The 15,900-nt window shown below is 44.2% G+C and overlaps 2 protein-coding genes across 6 annotated transcripts in view; both read left to right on the top strand.

Annotated features, from left to right (window-relative positions):
- Nucleotides 1-11,813, top strand: part of nhsl1a (NHS-like 1a) — a 52,898-nt gene extending 41,085 nt beyond the window's left edge. For 2 of the 5 annotated variants that reach the window (XM_017434555.3, XM_017434558.3), the window contains exons 2-9: nt 447-554; nt 1,843-1,973; nt 2,929-3,003; nt 3,169-3,400; nt 3,752-4,212; nt 4,286-8,225; nt 9,028-9,115; nt 9,937-11,811. In XM_017434555.3, coding sequence (XP_017290044.2) covers nt 447-554; nt 1,843-1,973; nt 2,929-3,003; nt 3,169-3,400; nt 3,752-4,212; nt 4,286-8,225; nt 9,028-9,115; nt 9,937-10,597 — 5,696 coding nt within the window. In that variant the 3' untranslated portion in view covers nt 10,598-11,811. Of the gene's footprint in view, nt 1-446; nt 555-1,842; nt 1,974-2,928; nt 3,004-3,168; nt 3,401-3,751; nt 4,213-4,285; nt 8,226-9,027; nt 9,116-9,214; nt 9,265-9,936 lie in introns of all 5 variants that reach the window. The other 3 variants (XM_025010173.2, XM_017434553.3, XM_017434554.3) reach the window with 3 other exon arrangements.
- Nucleotides 11,814-11,925: 112 nt separating this feature from the next.
- On the top strand, nt 11,926-14,918 carry LOC108246815 (piggyBac transposable element-derived protein 3-like). The gene is made up of 2 exons (XM_025010184.2): nt 11,926-13,545; nt 13,658-14,918. The coding sequence occupies exons 1-2, from the start codon at nt 12,519-12,521 to the stop codon at nt 14,623-14,625; spliced, it is 1,995 nt and encodes a 664-aa protein (XP_024865952.2). The 5' UTR covers nt 11,926-12,518; the 3' UTR covers nt 14,626-14,918.
- Nucleotides 14,919-15,900: the final 982 nt, after the last annotated feature.

Here is a 15,900-nt window from a genome sequence, read left to right as displayed (position 1 = left end):
ACAGAGACTGTTTTATTTTCAAGAAGCCCAGAAACTTTTTCTTGGCTCATTTTTTATAAATGTGTTTAACTTTGTGCTTCTCCTTTAATTGAGGCTCCTCTGGTGGTTAATTTGTCTGTAAAACCAAAACTATCAGAGTAAAATGAGAGGAAATCTGTCAAAATCCGTAAGAGCTTTTTGTTTTGCGCTAATATCTCTGATCAGAATTGCAGAAAATTGAAAGTTAATTGTCACATCTGTCCATGCATCTGTCCTCTGAATTCCCCAGGAAGTCAAGCTGCTGTTTCTTCCCATTAAAAGCTGGAAGCAGAGAACCGAGGTCACCTTCAGGAGTGCTTAGAGCTGCAACTTCGATCATCACTGCTCCCCTCAGTGTGAATGAATTTGCTGAAACAAGATTAAACACTGAAAGCCCCCTCTCGTTCTGTTTTTTCCCTGTGCTGCAGGGGACGGGGACAGTAAATGGTCTGTTCACTACACCACACAGAAGCCTCAGCATGGACTGCGCTTCATTCCTGGGAAAAGACGATCGGGCAGCGCCGATGACCTGCGAGGTGGGACGGCTGGCAGGATCCAGCAGAAACACGTGCAACACATTCATTCAGTTCAGCTGCACGCAGATCTGCTGACACATTTATCTACAAACATTTCATATGATCCACGAAACGGCAAATTTCACAAACGGAAGACGTGAGTTTAATTACCTCTTCTGGAAATTCTGTTCTGGTTTGTGGACAAATTTAAACCGAGGAAAACATTTAAACTAAACATTAAATCATAACTCAGTGTTGGTTCCTGGCTGTGTTTCCAGTCATAGTCTACAAGTAAAACAAAGGATGGACAACACTTTAAGATGATGGTCCATCTTTAACATTTCCTTAGGAATGCATATCGCCCGCCGCCTTCCATGTCAGGGTTTTCAACTCGCTCAATATCCATAAAACTGACTGAATTAAAACCATTTTTGTGTTCAGGTCAATTATCTGTGGTGGCCATCTTGATTTGGATTGTCTCAAGAATGAAATCAGCTGTACATAAATCATTACTTTCATTAAAATCTAACTTACAGACACAAGCAGTTACATGATCACCTGCCTTTTATGGTGGTGGGCATTAATAATGAACACATGCACAAAGGAAACAAAACTGACTTGTTGGATAAAAGTGTCTGCCATAATCATCCTTTATTAATAAACGGTTTACAGATTGTGACAGATTGTCTGTTGGGTGACAACTAAACGCTGCTTCATACCTTCAGTTTTCATGTCCGAGTTCAGTGGCTTAACAAACAAACAAAACTAAAATGAAACTGAGAGGAAAAGCAGGACATTTTGAAAGCAAAAAGCCCTTCAGAAAGCCTGCAGAGCGATCGATCAGGATCACTGTAAGAGATTATAACGTCTGGCTGCTTGGAAGGAAAATCTCAGGAAATAAATCCTGAACCAAGCCTTAAGCACCGTTCTGTAATCTCCTGTGTTTTTGTGCAGAAGAAAAGATGAATTAATTGGTGTGTTTACCCGTTCTGCTGCTGTTCTAGCATCTGTGATGTTTAAATATGCATATATTTTTAGCTGTAATCACCTGGATAATGAATGCTGCAGGTGGACTGCAGTGGGCTGCAGGGGTCTGCATGCAGCACATTCTGCTGCAGACTGCATCGCTGCAGCTGCTCTGAGGACAAAGCTGCTGCTTTCATGTCTGAATCTTCACTGGATTTACTGATCAAGAAGCGATAATGATTGATTTATTGATTCACTGCAGCTGAGTCTTCATGCGGTCTTAGTTTTCTGTCCAAACTTCCCTTTACCCAGCTGTAAGACTCTCCTCTTTGTATGTCTGTAGCATGTAACGGGCTGACTCAGCAAGGCTGCTCTCAGCCCCGCCCACCCAGCCCCACCTTCTCTCCATTCTCCGGCCTCGACCAATCAGAGGGCAGAAAACAGCGAGGGTGGCGGGCCCACAGCAGAAAGATGGTGAGGAACAATCATGTTGCGGTTCTGTTGGTGGCTCCTGAATATTTATGAGTGAACAGACTGCAGCTAAAACAGCCATCAGAGAGTCAGGAGGGGATAATTGAGCTGCTGTCAGAGTTATCTGTGCTTTTAATCTGGAGGGATTATTTCTACTGAACCATAACTGTTCCTTTAAATCACCAAAACACTTTCACTTCTCGTTTTTATTATCATTAATATTGTCATTATGTGTTTGAAATATGTTTTTGGGTTAATACTTTATGTTTTCAGTATCTTTAGTTTCTGTTTCTTTGCTTTTATTCTTTATCTTTTGCTGCAAGTTTTTTTTTCTATTTTTGCATTTATGTGACTTAGAATCATTTTGCATTTGTTTAATGTGTGTTTTAACAATCATTTTCTATCTATTTATAGTTTATATTTGTGGTCATTTTGTCTTTTTGTTGCTGTGTCATGTCTCCTAATTGACCTTTTATCAAAAAGGGTTATAACTGATTTCAAACCAGATCTTTATTTCTTCCTGGACTCGGGATTAATTATTTTGTTGTTGGTAGCTTTTTAACCTCTTGTCTTATTAGAGAACCGACTGCAGCTGAAACAGGTGATGAAATACAATCATAATCATAAAATCAGCCATAAATCATAAAATTGATCCCACTTCTTAAATGAGAAGTGTGATCTTGTTTTCAGTAACAAACTTGGCTCTGAATTTGTTTTTCAGTCTCTAGTTTCAGTCTGAGCCACCTTTGACACAGACTATTATCTTTTAGCTCCATGTGTTTGGACCTGTTTTGGTTTAGTTTCTGTTTTACTCTGTAACTGTGGAACATCGTTGACTTTTACTCCACCTGCTGGTAAAACGGATGTACTGACACTGTTATTTTACCGTTAAGCCGTTTCCATAAATCTCATCTTTCTCATACTTGTTTATTCTTCCCTCACACTTCTCCTCTCTTAGAGGTGCAGAGTCTTGGACTTTCTCTCCCAGTCTTGCTTTTCAGTTTGTTTCAAGTTTTCACTTTGGAGGAGAAAGGTAAACATGGACCGACCTCCACAGTAGATTAGACTGGATCGATTGGTGCTGAAGTAGTCTGCAGATCCCACCTAACCAGATGTTTTAACATTAGATTCCCCAACAGTTGAATTTAAGCTGCTTCTGCTTAAACCAAAATGTAATTTAAAGCTTATTGTTTGTCAGAGTTCAACATCTTCAGATGAGGATGAGAGGTTTTTCCTAAACATGCGACCTATGACCCCTCTGGTCCTGAACCCGGTCGGTCCGACCTCCGGCTGGGACGAGCTGGCGTCAGCCAGCGACTCGGCTGTCGATGTGGAGATGGAGCCTTTCCATCGGCTTCCAACACCAGAGGAGAGGATGAGGCGGCAGGCGGATGCAGTCGCAGCTGATATCGTTCCTATCAATGTAACAGGTGCAGCTTCATATGATGAAACCTGACTCTTACTCTGACATAAATCCAGGGAGAATCAGCAAAGATTTACCAGATTAACCAGCCTCTACTGCATTAACTCTGTGTCTTTTTTTATGGTACAACTACATTAACATGGTGCAAGACTAGTAACATAATTCTGACACTTCTCTTCCTTAAAATAAATGTTATTTTTGCTTATGAATTCATAAAAACACATATTTGTGTTAGACGTTTCAGTCAGATTATACTGTATATGAAAGACTGAGCCCAGTTTTAAAATGAAGAGTCAACAGGATTCATAAGGACCTGCTTTCTGATGTTTTCTTTTTTTCATATTTGTTCTTGTTTAAGGGGAGAGTTTTGATCGACAGGCCAGTTTTCGGAGAAGCCTGTCTAATACAGACTCATTAACCCGACGACCTCGTAAACTGAGCCGCCGTAAGACGGTCTCTGAGATACAGGATGATGTTCTCCCAAAGCCCTCGGTCTCTGGAGATCTTCCCGGTCAGTTCTCCACAGTGGGCCGACCTGCCCTCCCCTCAGATCGACACAAGAACATGGAGGTCGATGTAGAGGAAAAGGAAAAAATTGAAAAGGAGGAGCTTCTCTTCACGAGGAGGATCCGAGCACCAAGAGGAGAGGGCATGTCCAGCCTCATGGCCTCCCTTACCACCTCCCCCCGCGTCACCTCCTGCCACCCCTCTGAGCTCCACCGTCTCCCTCGTTTGGCCACCAGCTCCTCTCTGAGCTCTGAGGTCAGCTGTAACAGCGCCTCCTACAGGACGCTCAGCGCCTCCTCATCTTACAGCCAGGTCAGTTCAGACAAAATAAATGTTTTATTGAATTACCTGAAACCAACAGTAAGTTTTATCTCTTCAATCACAGGATCTACAGGGTTTCCCAAGCAGTCCTCTGCCCTTTGAGCCGGGTGCCAATGTGGTACCCCAGTCTCCTTCCTCTTCCTCCTCCTCTTGTTTTCCTTCTTCCCCTGTCAGCTCCTCCATCCCTGACACCCCAAGTCACCTGCAGCCTGAATGGTCTCCCAACAATAGCCCCTATGATGAAGCTCCCTCTTCCTCCCATTACCTCTCCTCCTCCTCCATCGCGGATTCTGTGTCTCAGTTTAGTTACCAAGCTCTGGAAGACCGAACCACCTCTGGGCAGAACGATGGTGACTCCATCAGTGGGGAGAGTTGGAGCTACAGGCCTCTTTCCCCCAGCTCCAGCATCCACAGCGGCATCGCCCCGGACCCAGGAGGCGCCTCGGAGGAAGGCTGGAACTGTGACCCCCTGCTCTCTTCTGGTCGCTCCACCCCGTCCTGTGCTGATAACAGCTCCCTTTGTTCGGAGAACATACCATCTTCTCCTTTGCTTAAACAAGAGAAAAGGAAGTCCAGTACTTCCTCATTCTACTCCCGCACCATCACCCGCAGCATCTCCCTACGGAGGTCCAAGTGCCCCCCTCCTCCACCGATGCGTTCGGATTCTCTGAGGCGCCGTCCAGGTCACAGCAAAGCCTCCCGCTCTTCAACAAGTCCTCGTCTTGACCGCAGTCCTCGTGTAGATCACACCACCTTACAGTCACCCACCTCATCTCCCCAGGCCTTCTGTGACCCCTGGGTGCCCCGCAGCAACACCAGAAGGCGGCAGAGTGGTTTGAACTGTGGATCAGTGACAACCTTTGAACCTTTAAGCCCAAACTCCCAAACCGGAACCTGTACTGACTCCACCACCTCCAACACCGACCCGTCGAGTCCTGACCGCTGCCTTGTGCTCGAGCCTGGATCTCCAGGTTCAAGGGCTGAGGAGCTGAAACTTCCTCTGAACCAGCCCACGCCGGACTCCTCTGCGGCCGGGCTCCAGCGCCTTGCGTCTCCATCCAGCGGTTACTCCAGCCAGTCTAACACACCCACTCCTGGCACTCCATTGTCCTCCCCCCTCAACCCGTCCTCCCCGCTTGCAGCAAGTCCTGGAGCCTTTTCCCTCCCTCCAACCTCCCCCTTTTTCACCTCATGTTCCTCTTCGCTCCCCTTGTTTCCTGCTGCCTCCTCCCTTCCTCGGACTAGGTCTCATGGTGAATGGAGGCCGAAACCACCTGTCCCCCAGAGGAAGTCGTCACTCCTCTCCTCCCTCTCGTCCTCATTTTCCTCCACCTCCTCCCTTTCTTCCTACACCTCTTCTGACTCTTTAGCCAGGCATCCCCCTAATCCTCCTCCACCTCCCCCTCCTCCTCTTCCACAATCTGCTCCTCCCCTACCTGAGTTCTCCCTCTCTACTACTAATCGTCGTCGTCCTCCTCCTCCTCCCCTGCCACAGTCTGCTACTCCTCTTTCTGAGCTCTGCCTTTCTACTCCTTCATCAGTCATCTCTAATCCTCCTCCACCTCCTCCACCTCCTCTTCCAGAGTCTGGCTTTTCATTTTCCCCCACACCTCCTCCTGCTCCTCCTCTTCCTGAATTCTGCCTCCCTGCTCCTTTGCCTTCTAACAAACCACCTTTTCCTCCTTTTTTGTCTACTCTTCTTTTATCCCTCCCCATGCCTCCTCCTTTACCTCCTTCTGTCCGACCTCCTCCTCCTCCCTACTCCTATGCTGTGAACTGGAGATCCCACCAAGCTCTGGTTTCCGCAGTGCCGACTTCTTTAAATCCACTCAGAACTTCCCCACCAACTTCCTCATCTTCCGAACTCCCAGACATACCCGACCTTCCTCCTTCACCACCTCCTTTTCCTCCTCTGCCTTCTCTCTCCAAACCCTCAACCTTTTTCTTCCTCCCATCAAGCCCTGGCATGTCTCCAAGGCCTCCCTGCCAGCTGATCACTGCTCAGGCTTTACAGCGTGTCAAGCTTCGCTCCGTTAAGAACCAGGAAGTCCTGCAGACCAACGGGAACGCCACGGAGGCTACACTTCATACCCAAGTTAGCGTTTCAGGAAATGATGCTAACCAATGTGAAGATGCCCAACTTGACTGCACCGTGTTGGATAAAGTTATTGTTGATTGCCTGAACACTGATGCTAAGCTATCAGAACCAGAAGAAGAACATGCTGTCTGTACTCTACCTGGCAGGGAAGCAAGTGCATTTATGGCTAACTCTCAAAGCCCAGTCAGTACTGAAATAAAACAGCAGGAACTCAATTACAACCAAACTGAAAATGAGAGTGGCAGTGCAAATAACGAGTCAAGTGACGCTACTCTTCAAAGACCACAAGGCAGCTCAGCCAACCAGGAAGACCATGGTCCTCAGCTTAACAAAGAAACATCACAAACCGCCCAGGATTCAGACATGTATCTCACTCTGGCAAACGTTCAAGCCTCCAGTCCTGAGAATCCTTGGACAAAAATGTGCCATGATGCTGACAAATGTAAATTTAACACCGATATCCAGGCTCTTTCTATGGAACGATTCCCTAAAGAAACTGAGGCAACAAAGGCTGCAGACAGACTGAGCGAGAACAGGTCGAGATTCTTAGAAAGCAAAACAGAAGATGAGAAAGATGAAAAGAATAAATCACAAATACAGAGTCCAAGTGTAGCTAATGGAGATCCAACAATTGTTGATGTGAAATATAACAGCAAGGACTTCTACTCAAGGAGCCCAAGGAGGTTGCACTCCCCAGAAAAACCGGTTCCACCAAAGAAGCCTGATCTTTGTCTTCTGGGTCTCATGGCGTCTCCCAAGGCCAGACGAGAACCAGGTGGTTCAAAAAGCCCTGGACGAAACACAGATTCTTCTCTTGGGTTTAACAGCCAGTCACAGCTTCCCGCTGAGACCCTGGACACACCTTTCCTCACACATTTGACTAAAAGTGAACCATTACCAAAGCACTTATCGAGCACCTGTGTCCAATCAGCAACACCTGGAAGTTCAATGACCAGTGCCCACTCACCTGCCAGTTCCTCTCAGCGGCAGAAGCCACAGATTTTACACAAGAAGCCAGATCTCTCCATCACCTCCCCCAAAACATTGAAACCACTCTGTGCTTCTAAAACCACTGGAGGAGGTCTGAAAGGGTCCACAAGGACCAGTATTTTACAAACCCAAACCACTATGAGGACCAGTGACGCCTCAGAAACTCTGACCAACACAAAGACCAGAATCACTTCTGAAGAAACCTGCAGTACCTTAGAGAACATGAAGATCTGTGGAACCCATGACCAGTCAGGGATCACATGGATGGATCCTTCACAAGTCCCTAAAACTACTTCCACCAGGACCGGAGCAACCCAGGCTGTGGTACCAGATTATTGTTGTGGTAAGATTATTGAGACCAAACTTCAGGCTGAGAAGAAAACGCATCACAGAAGGATGATGAGGTCCTCGTTGGCTGAAGATGAAGAGGAAGATGAGCAGGAAAGAGTGGGAGAAGAAGGTAAACAGACAAAAGTTATGATGATGATGATGAATTCATCTAACAAAAAAGGCAAAGCAAAGAAGAGGAGGAAGAGGAGGTTGGGCAGGCAGCTGCTGATGATGTCATCAAAAATGGAACCTTCTCCCTCATCATCATCATCCTCATCATCATCATCTTCATCCTCATCCTCATCAGAAGATGATCGAGATGTGAAAAAAGACAGAAGTGAGAGGCTGAGGGTGATGAAAGTGTGCGATCAAGAGACAAGTGACGCTGAAGGCTGCTGCTCTCTGATTGGTCAGAGCAGGTTCTCCCTGTCAGTGGACAGCGTCCTGTCCTCTGACGGCCTGCGGGGGGAGCTGTCCCTGCCAGACCTCCTGATAAAGGAACCAGACGAAGAAGAGGAGGAGCAAGGAATGGGAGGAGCCCAGAGGAGAGTCGAGGAGCTCAAGGAGGCCAACAGACCTTCAGATGGTGAGTTGGGTTAGTAATAATGTGATCTGGTTCTGGTCTCAGGTACGAGGGTACTCTGCTAAGAACCACGAGAATTAATCCAAACAGTCCCCTGTTTGGATGAGAACCATCACAATAAATCACCCCATTAGAGATATAACTATTTAAACTACTGATTGCTTCTGGCAGATTTGTCTGAATTTACCTTGATGAGCCAAAACATTACGAACACCTGCCTTCCAAGCCTATTGAAAGTCCACTCTGGTATCTGACTTTAAGACAATTTCAGCAGATCCTTTAAGGTGTAGAATAAAGATCTGAAGCTACTCTACTCCACATCATGAAGACTTCTTAATCTGTTTTTTTATCCTGACTTGAACATCACAACGTTTTGACACAGTCTTTAGATGCACCCACACCCCAAGCACCAACTGTTCAGTGATGGATGAATACATCCAGGTTTGTCTGGTTTTAAAGAATGGGTGAGAGTCAGGACTAGAAGCTAGACCTGTATGGTTTCCTGACCAGACAAACAGTCTCACCTTACAGTAATAAAACAAACTTTCTTCACACTGAGATCCCTTCTTTCCCTCAGGAGTCAGCTCAGCGTCTCTAATAAATGTTGAAACACTTCTCATTGATGCAGGTGTGAATTTAAGAAGGTCAAGTTTCCTTCTCCAAAGCTGTGTCAGATTTGCAGACTGAAAATATTATTTTTATGTGTCTATGTGGTCAGTAAGCAGCTACACTGGTTAGAACACCTTTTAATTCAAGTTCAAACTAAACCAAAATAAAAAAGTAAATCCTTCTGTGTGTTTTCCAGATGATGTGTTCGTCAGTGTTTCAGCGGATCAGATGTTCGTCTCCACTCGTCCTCGAACCACAGAGGATCTATTTGCCATCATCCACAGGTAGAAACACCTAAACCTTAGCGTAGCGCTGTTAGTTTAGCATCCATCGAAGCACATCCTCACATTTCTGCTTGATCCCTCCATCTGCCTCTGGAGCAGTGCAGTATGGGAAGGCACAGCATGAGTACCTAATCAGGTGTGGGCTGCAGGTAAAACGTCTAACTGCTCCGTGAATCTGTAGATATAGACCCCTAAAAACTAATTCCACCTCCTTGTTTCTATCCTTCTGTAGAGAGAAACTGACCCTGCCTCAGTCCTTGTTGTCTGAATGAGAAACTTATTTATCTGATAACTTTCTCCTTTTCTTTGGAGCTAACACGCCTCCATTCTTTCCTATTTTCTGTGGCTTTAATGATCTGCTTTTTGTTCCAAATTAGTTCCTAATTCACCCGGTTTTTACCAGTTTCCTTTAAAGAGAGTATTGGTGGCAGCCATTACTGACCCAGTAAATGTTGGTTTGTTGATTTGCTTCTGTTTGGACCACGAATCGACCGGTTCCACCTGTATTTGGACCAGTTCGAGACCTTGTGTGGTAAAATTAGACATCTGTTTAAATGTATTAAAGCCTTGAATTTCCAGGACTGTTCTGGAACATTATCCACAGCTTACATGACATTTTTCTACCCGGCTGGATTTCATTCATGAAGGGACAGAGTTATTTCAATCTTTACATCATTAGCTACTTCTTCCTCATCCCGAATGTCTTTTTAGAACTAAAACTTGATTATTTCATCCAATAATGATGTTTTAACTTGTCTGCTGAGCCAAAATTAACCCAAGTTTTTGCCCGATCGTTTTTCTTTTTGTCTCATTTTTCTCAGGTCAAAGCGAAAGATGCTTGGAAGACGAGATTTAGAAGAAAAGAAGCATCGTGTCTCCTCCTCCTCCCCTCCTGAGACTCCAACCGAGCCTCCGTTCCGCCTGACCCGACCTGCAGCTTTCAGGGGTCACAGGTCAGCGAGAAGTGACAGCTTTAAGGCGCTCCTCTTGAGAAAAGGTAGTCGAGTCGATTTGTCTTCTCGAATCTCAGCGGTGGAGCGTCTTCGTGTCACTCAGGCTCCGACTCCTGCAGCCGACCTCCAGACGGCACCTCCTCCTCCTCCTCCTCCAGCACCAGCCCAGTTAAAACCCGGGAACTCCTCCCGTACGGAGGAGAACACCTGCGTTCACCTGAGTCTGGACGTCGCAGGACCTCCCACACCTCCCTGTACCCTGTCCATGATGTTTGGATGGAGAAGACAGGACCTCCTTACCTCCACCTCCTCCTCTCCCTTCTTTGTCTTCTCCTCCTCCCATGTTCGACCTCGCTCCCTCACTCCTCCCTGCTCCGCCTCCCGGCGCTTCGCAGCTCGCTGCCGCCTCTTCTCCGCCCCGATGACCGCCATCTTTGAAGGGGAGGAGGAAGAGGAGGAGGTTCTTGTTGAGGCACCAGGAGGCGGCGGAGGCGGAGGCTCGAGCCTGAGAATGGTTCAGATTTCTTGATGTGTTCAGGAAAACGATCTCTGATCTCTGAAATGTGTGGACTCTGCCTCAGCAGGTGGGACTCACACCTGAAGTGTTTACCTTCACAGCGACACAAACACGCCGTCCTTTTTCTTCACCAGAAGAGTCTGGAAACCTAAAAAAGGATGTCTGTATTTCTTCCTCATAGCTGTTTTTTATTGTCTTCTCACTGTTGTTTAGCTTGTTGACTGTTTTGCACTTTACTGTTAACATTTTGTAGCCAGACTTTTGGGATTTTTCTAACTTTGACACAAAACTGATTTAAGTTATTCTCATAAAAAGGCAAAGATCATATTTTAAATATGAAAACATTGTATAATTATACAAATATCAATGTTGATCAGTTGTAAATGAAAACTTCCAAGATTTTCCAGGACTTCAGTGGTTTCCTGCTTACTGTGATGAAATATTTTGAACATTAATGGTAAATGTAATAAAAACCACTCCTCGTCTTCATTTAACAATCGTATTTAATAAAGTTAGTTTGTATATGACAAATTAAACCATTTGATGCATGACATCTTTAAAATAATTTTAGGGAGAGTTTTCCCTGAAACAAACAAAGTAAACCCATAAAAAACATTCAGAATGACTATTATTTTATTTTTTTAAGTCACCATATTTCCAAAGTTGACATGGAAAGAAAAAGATTGATGGTAACTTTTAAAATCTTCTTTTTTTTGCTACATTAAATCCTTTCTCTCCACAACAAACCAACACTGGAGTAACTTTGCTTTAATTTGACTTTTTATTCATTTTAGGTTTTTAAAAGTCAGATTTTTCTTTTATCTTCTGCTCTGAAACTGTTAACATCAAAATTAGCTGGTTTAATCTGTAAATAATGTTTCTTCCTTTCATGTTTTTATCAGATTTGCAGTTTGATTCATGTTTTTTTTTTATTTGTACCATTTTAAACTTTAATGAGCGACAGTCTCAGTTTGAGTCTCTGAAAGTAGCAGACAGTAAAAGGATGTAAAAACTTTGTTTTCAGTGGAAATATAAGCAGTTCAGATTAAAAGTTTAACCATAAAATAAGTAAATAAATGGAAAAACTGAAAAAAATCACTGTGAGAAAAGAACCGTTGGTTTATATGATGAGATGAAAACTGAAGGTTTTAACAGAAATGAAAATGAAAGAAATGGAGACTTTATATGTAAGTAGAAAATAAAAACTTAAAATAAATGAAATTTAAGCAATAAAGAACAAACAGAATTATTTGGTTTATTTGTCTGATTCTTTAAATGTTTTTATTACTATAATCTGTGGTTGGATTAAATCTTAGATAGGTTTTAGGCAGATTTTTTTTTTTTCTTAAATTATGACTTTATATCTAATTTAAATCTCTCTGCAGTTGTGCTGTTTTATAGATCTATGTGCAGTAATTTGGATGTTTTATGTTTTAGGTTCGGTTGCATGTCTGCAGTTATTTTTCATTTATTTATGTTTTTATCCCCATTTGCATCTCTTTGCTTCATGCATATCTCCTGTTTGTGTTCTTTTCTGCTTTGCATCATTTTTATCTCATTATCTTGCACGCCTTTCCTTATTTTTGTGGTTTTGTGTGTTTTAGCTGATCCTTGGCCTGTAAATCTGTCTGAAAGTCTGAGACGTTCTCTGGCTGTGATACAGACCCGGCTCTGTCCCTGGAAACGTTTTGGACCACTCTGATAAACTCTTGTGACTCGACTCGTCTAATGGTAGCAGAACTCATGCTTATCAGCATGATTAGACTCGCTGGGGGCTGATCAGCTCTTAAAGAAGGTTAACCCTCCTGTTGTCCTCGGGTCAAAATGACCTGCCACTGTGTTAAAACCCCCCAAAAAATCCACTAAATGTTATTCTTTTAACTTGAAATTTTAAGACTTTTCCTAGATTGGCCCAAACAATAGAAAAAGTTAAATGTTGCTTTTATTCATATTTCCATGTAAGCTGTACAAAAAAAGTTACAAAGATGGTCTTCGGGTCAAAATGACCGATGAGGCAAATAGAGTTGAAATCAAGGTCACAGAGTTATTTACAAACCACAGAATGTTGCAAAGTTTTGGTTGTGTCTCAGATCAATCAGTAGCAGAAGTAAACAAGGCAAATCAGGTGGTGTTCTCGCAGACTTCAGAAGACCACCTGTTATTTCCAGAGGTTATAAAGGTGCTGCATAACAGGACCCCGAATTGTGTCTGTGCTGAAGCCATGAGTGTGCGTTATAACACTGAAGAGGCTTTAGAGGTGATTTTCTCACATGTCCAGCAAGACAACTCTGATTCAGAAGAGGAAGTGGAGGATGTATCCGAAGAAGAAGATGGAGAGGAATACAACCCAGAGCATGATGAATCATCTTCAGAAGAAGAAGAAAACCCTGAAGCTGAAAGTGAGACTTTCCTTTCAAAAAATGGCAAAATAACGTGGTCCTCGGCGGCATATGACCAACACGGCAGGCATGCAGAACAAAACATTGTAAAGATGACCCCAGGACCCACAAGGTATGCCGTTTCTCATGCCCATGATATTGTTTCTACATTCTACCTGTTTATCACACCAGCAATAGAAAAAATAATCCTGGAGATGACAAATCTGGAGGGTTTTCGCAAATATGGAGACAGCTGGAAAAAGATGGATGAGATTGACCTGCAGGCCTACTTAGGGCTGCTAATCTTAGCAGGTGTATACAGGTCCCGAGGTGAGGCTGCAGCTAGTCTATGGGATGCAGAGAGTGGAAGGCCAATTTTCCGAGCCACAATGCCACTCAAACTCTTTCACACCTATTCAAGACTGATACGATTTGATGACCGTGAGTCAAGACCAGCAAGACGTGTGACAGACAAACTTGCAGCCATAAGAGAGGTATGGGACAAGTGGGTGGAGCGGTTGCCCTACCTCTACAATCCAGGGCCTGACGTAACAGTGGATGAGCAACTGGTTCCATTTAGAGGTAATCTGTTTTCATATTTGTAATAAAAGTGATTTTCTCTATTGATTTCTTTGACTGTTTTCTGTGACACTGATACTAATCACTGATGTCTTTGTCTGTCTTTTGTCCAAAGGTCGTTGTCCTTTCCGGCAGTATATGCCCAGGAAGCCAGCAAAATATGGGATCAAGTCATGGGTGGCTTGTGATGCCAAATCAAGCTATCCTTGGAAAATGCAAGTCTATACTGGGAAGTCAACCAGTGGATGCCCAGAGAAGAACCAGGGGATGCGAGTTGTGCTTGATGTGACAGAGGGACTGAGGGGTCACAATGTGACATGTGACAATTTCTTCACCTCTTACGAACTCGGACAGCAGCTCCTGAAGAGGAAGATCACCATGGTTGGTACAGTTCGAAAGAACAAGCCTGAGCTCCCACCTGCACTGCTTGCGTCAAAGGAGAGAGAGGTCTTCTCCTCAAAGTTTGCCTTCACGCCCACCACCACTCTAGTTTCCTACCTCCCGAAGAAAAACAAGAATGTAGTTCTTCTGAGCACACTGCACAGAGACGACGACATTAGCGATCGTGAGGACAGGAAGCCAATCATCATCCTGGAATACAATCACAACAAAGGAGGTGTGGACAACCTAGATAAGGTGATTGGAACATATAGCTGCAGAAGAATGACTGCCCGCTGGCCCCTGGTCATCTTCCACAACATCATTGATGTATCCTCCTACAATGCCTTTGTAATTTGGAGAGAGACCAACCCGACCTGGATGTCTCGTAAGCACAACAAGAGGAGGGTGTTCCTGGAGCAGCTAGGAAAGGCACTTGTAACTCCACTCATTGAAAGAAGGAAGCATGTCCCCCGCACAGAAGCCTCAGCAGCAGTTGTGAAAGCTATTCAGAGTGCAGCAGCTCCTGATCAACCTGAGGATCCATCTACCACAGCCACTTCCCCAGCTAGGGCAAGTAAGAGGAAGAGATGTCAGTTCTGCCCTCAAAAGAAGGACTGTAAAACACATACTGTGTGCTGCAGGTGTAAGAAATATATCTGCAAAGGTTGTGCACTTGCATACTGCCCTACATGTGCTAATTAGTTGAATGGGTTATGTTATTTTTCATATTTTTGTATTGTACATTCTCTTAAATTGTTCACTGGAGAAAAGTAAAAGAAACTGAGTCATTGGGATGAATAAAAATGCATTCGAAACTCCTTTTTGCACATTTTTTTCTTTTCTTAAGCTATAGAAATTCAAGTGGAGAGGGAAAACTCAAGTATTCACACATTTTGTGGTGAATGACAATATGCAAGATGAAATTTGGTGTTTAAAATTCAATTAGGCTGCTTATATTGGGGGTTTAGTGAAGACGGGTCATTTTGACCCAGAGGGCACAGGGTGTATACAGAAAATGAGGACAACAGGAGGGTTAAATCAGTATGCTCAGAAACAGCTGCAGGGGGTTCTGGGAAATCCCAGAAAGAATCGGCCCTCGTTTATCTGTGGCAGGGGTGGCCAATCCTGGTCCTCTTTGGGCCACTATTCTGCATGTTCTCCTTGTTCCTCTGCTCCAACACACCTGATTCATGGTTAAATCACCTCTTCATGTTCTGCAGAAGCCTGTTAATCACCCATTGATTCAGATCAGCAGAGAAACAAGTAAAACATGCAGGATAGTGGCCCTCCAGGACCAGGATTGGACACCCCTGATCAACGGAAACATCAGGGAAAATGTTGACTGGAGCAGATCAGAGCAGCATTTATTTGGTAAGAGTGTCTAAAAACAGTATTTTATTCTAGGATGATGATTTTATTTTATCCTTCTTTTGTTAAGAAACAGTTATTTATTTGATCTATCTTGTTTTGGGTGATGAAAACGAGGATTTGCGTCTCATGTGACTTCCTTCACGTCATCACATATTTTAAGATGCTTTGTCACAGTGAGGCAGGATTCTGCAACATATGAAGCCTCAGTTCTTACTTTTGTCACTAGGTGGCGTTCTCACTCCATCCCTGGGCTGCAGAGACTCCAAACTGTCCCGAATGTGCTGCAGCAGCTGTCTGAACCCATCCATTCATCTTTGTCCACTTGTCTGTGGTTGGGTTGTGGAGGCAGCAGGTCCAGGAGGGAAAGTCCCGGCTAGACGAGGACGAGGGATGTCCACAAAGACGTTTAGAGATGACGGACAGCCCTGACAGGGTCCAGCCTACACCAAGTAAACGTTTTCAGGGAGGCTTTCTTCATAAAACCTCTATTGTTCTATAAAGACCAACAGTCCTTAGATGAGATTAATGAATGACGGTTCCTGTGGACACCTGGTTATGTGTTGAAGGAGAACACTGCTCTGGTTTGACAGAACCTGAGAACATCTG

This window comes from Kryptolebias marmoratus, linkage group LG23, assembly GCF_001649575.2.
Source record: "Kryptolebias marmoratus isolate JLee-2015 linkage group LG23, ASM164957v2, whole genome shotgun sequence".
In the NCBI taxonomy this organism is placed as follows: Eukaryota; Metazoa; Chordata; class Actinopteri; order Cyprinodontiformes; family Rivulidae; genus Kryptolebias; species Kryptolebias marmoratus.
This window is presented reverse-complemented; position numbering and strand designations above follow the sequence as displayed.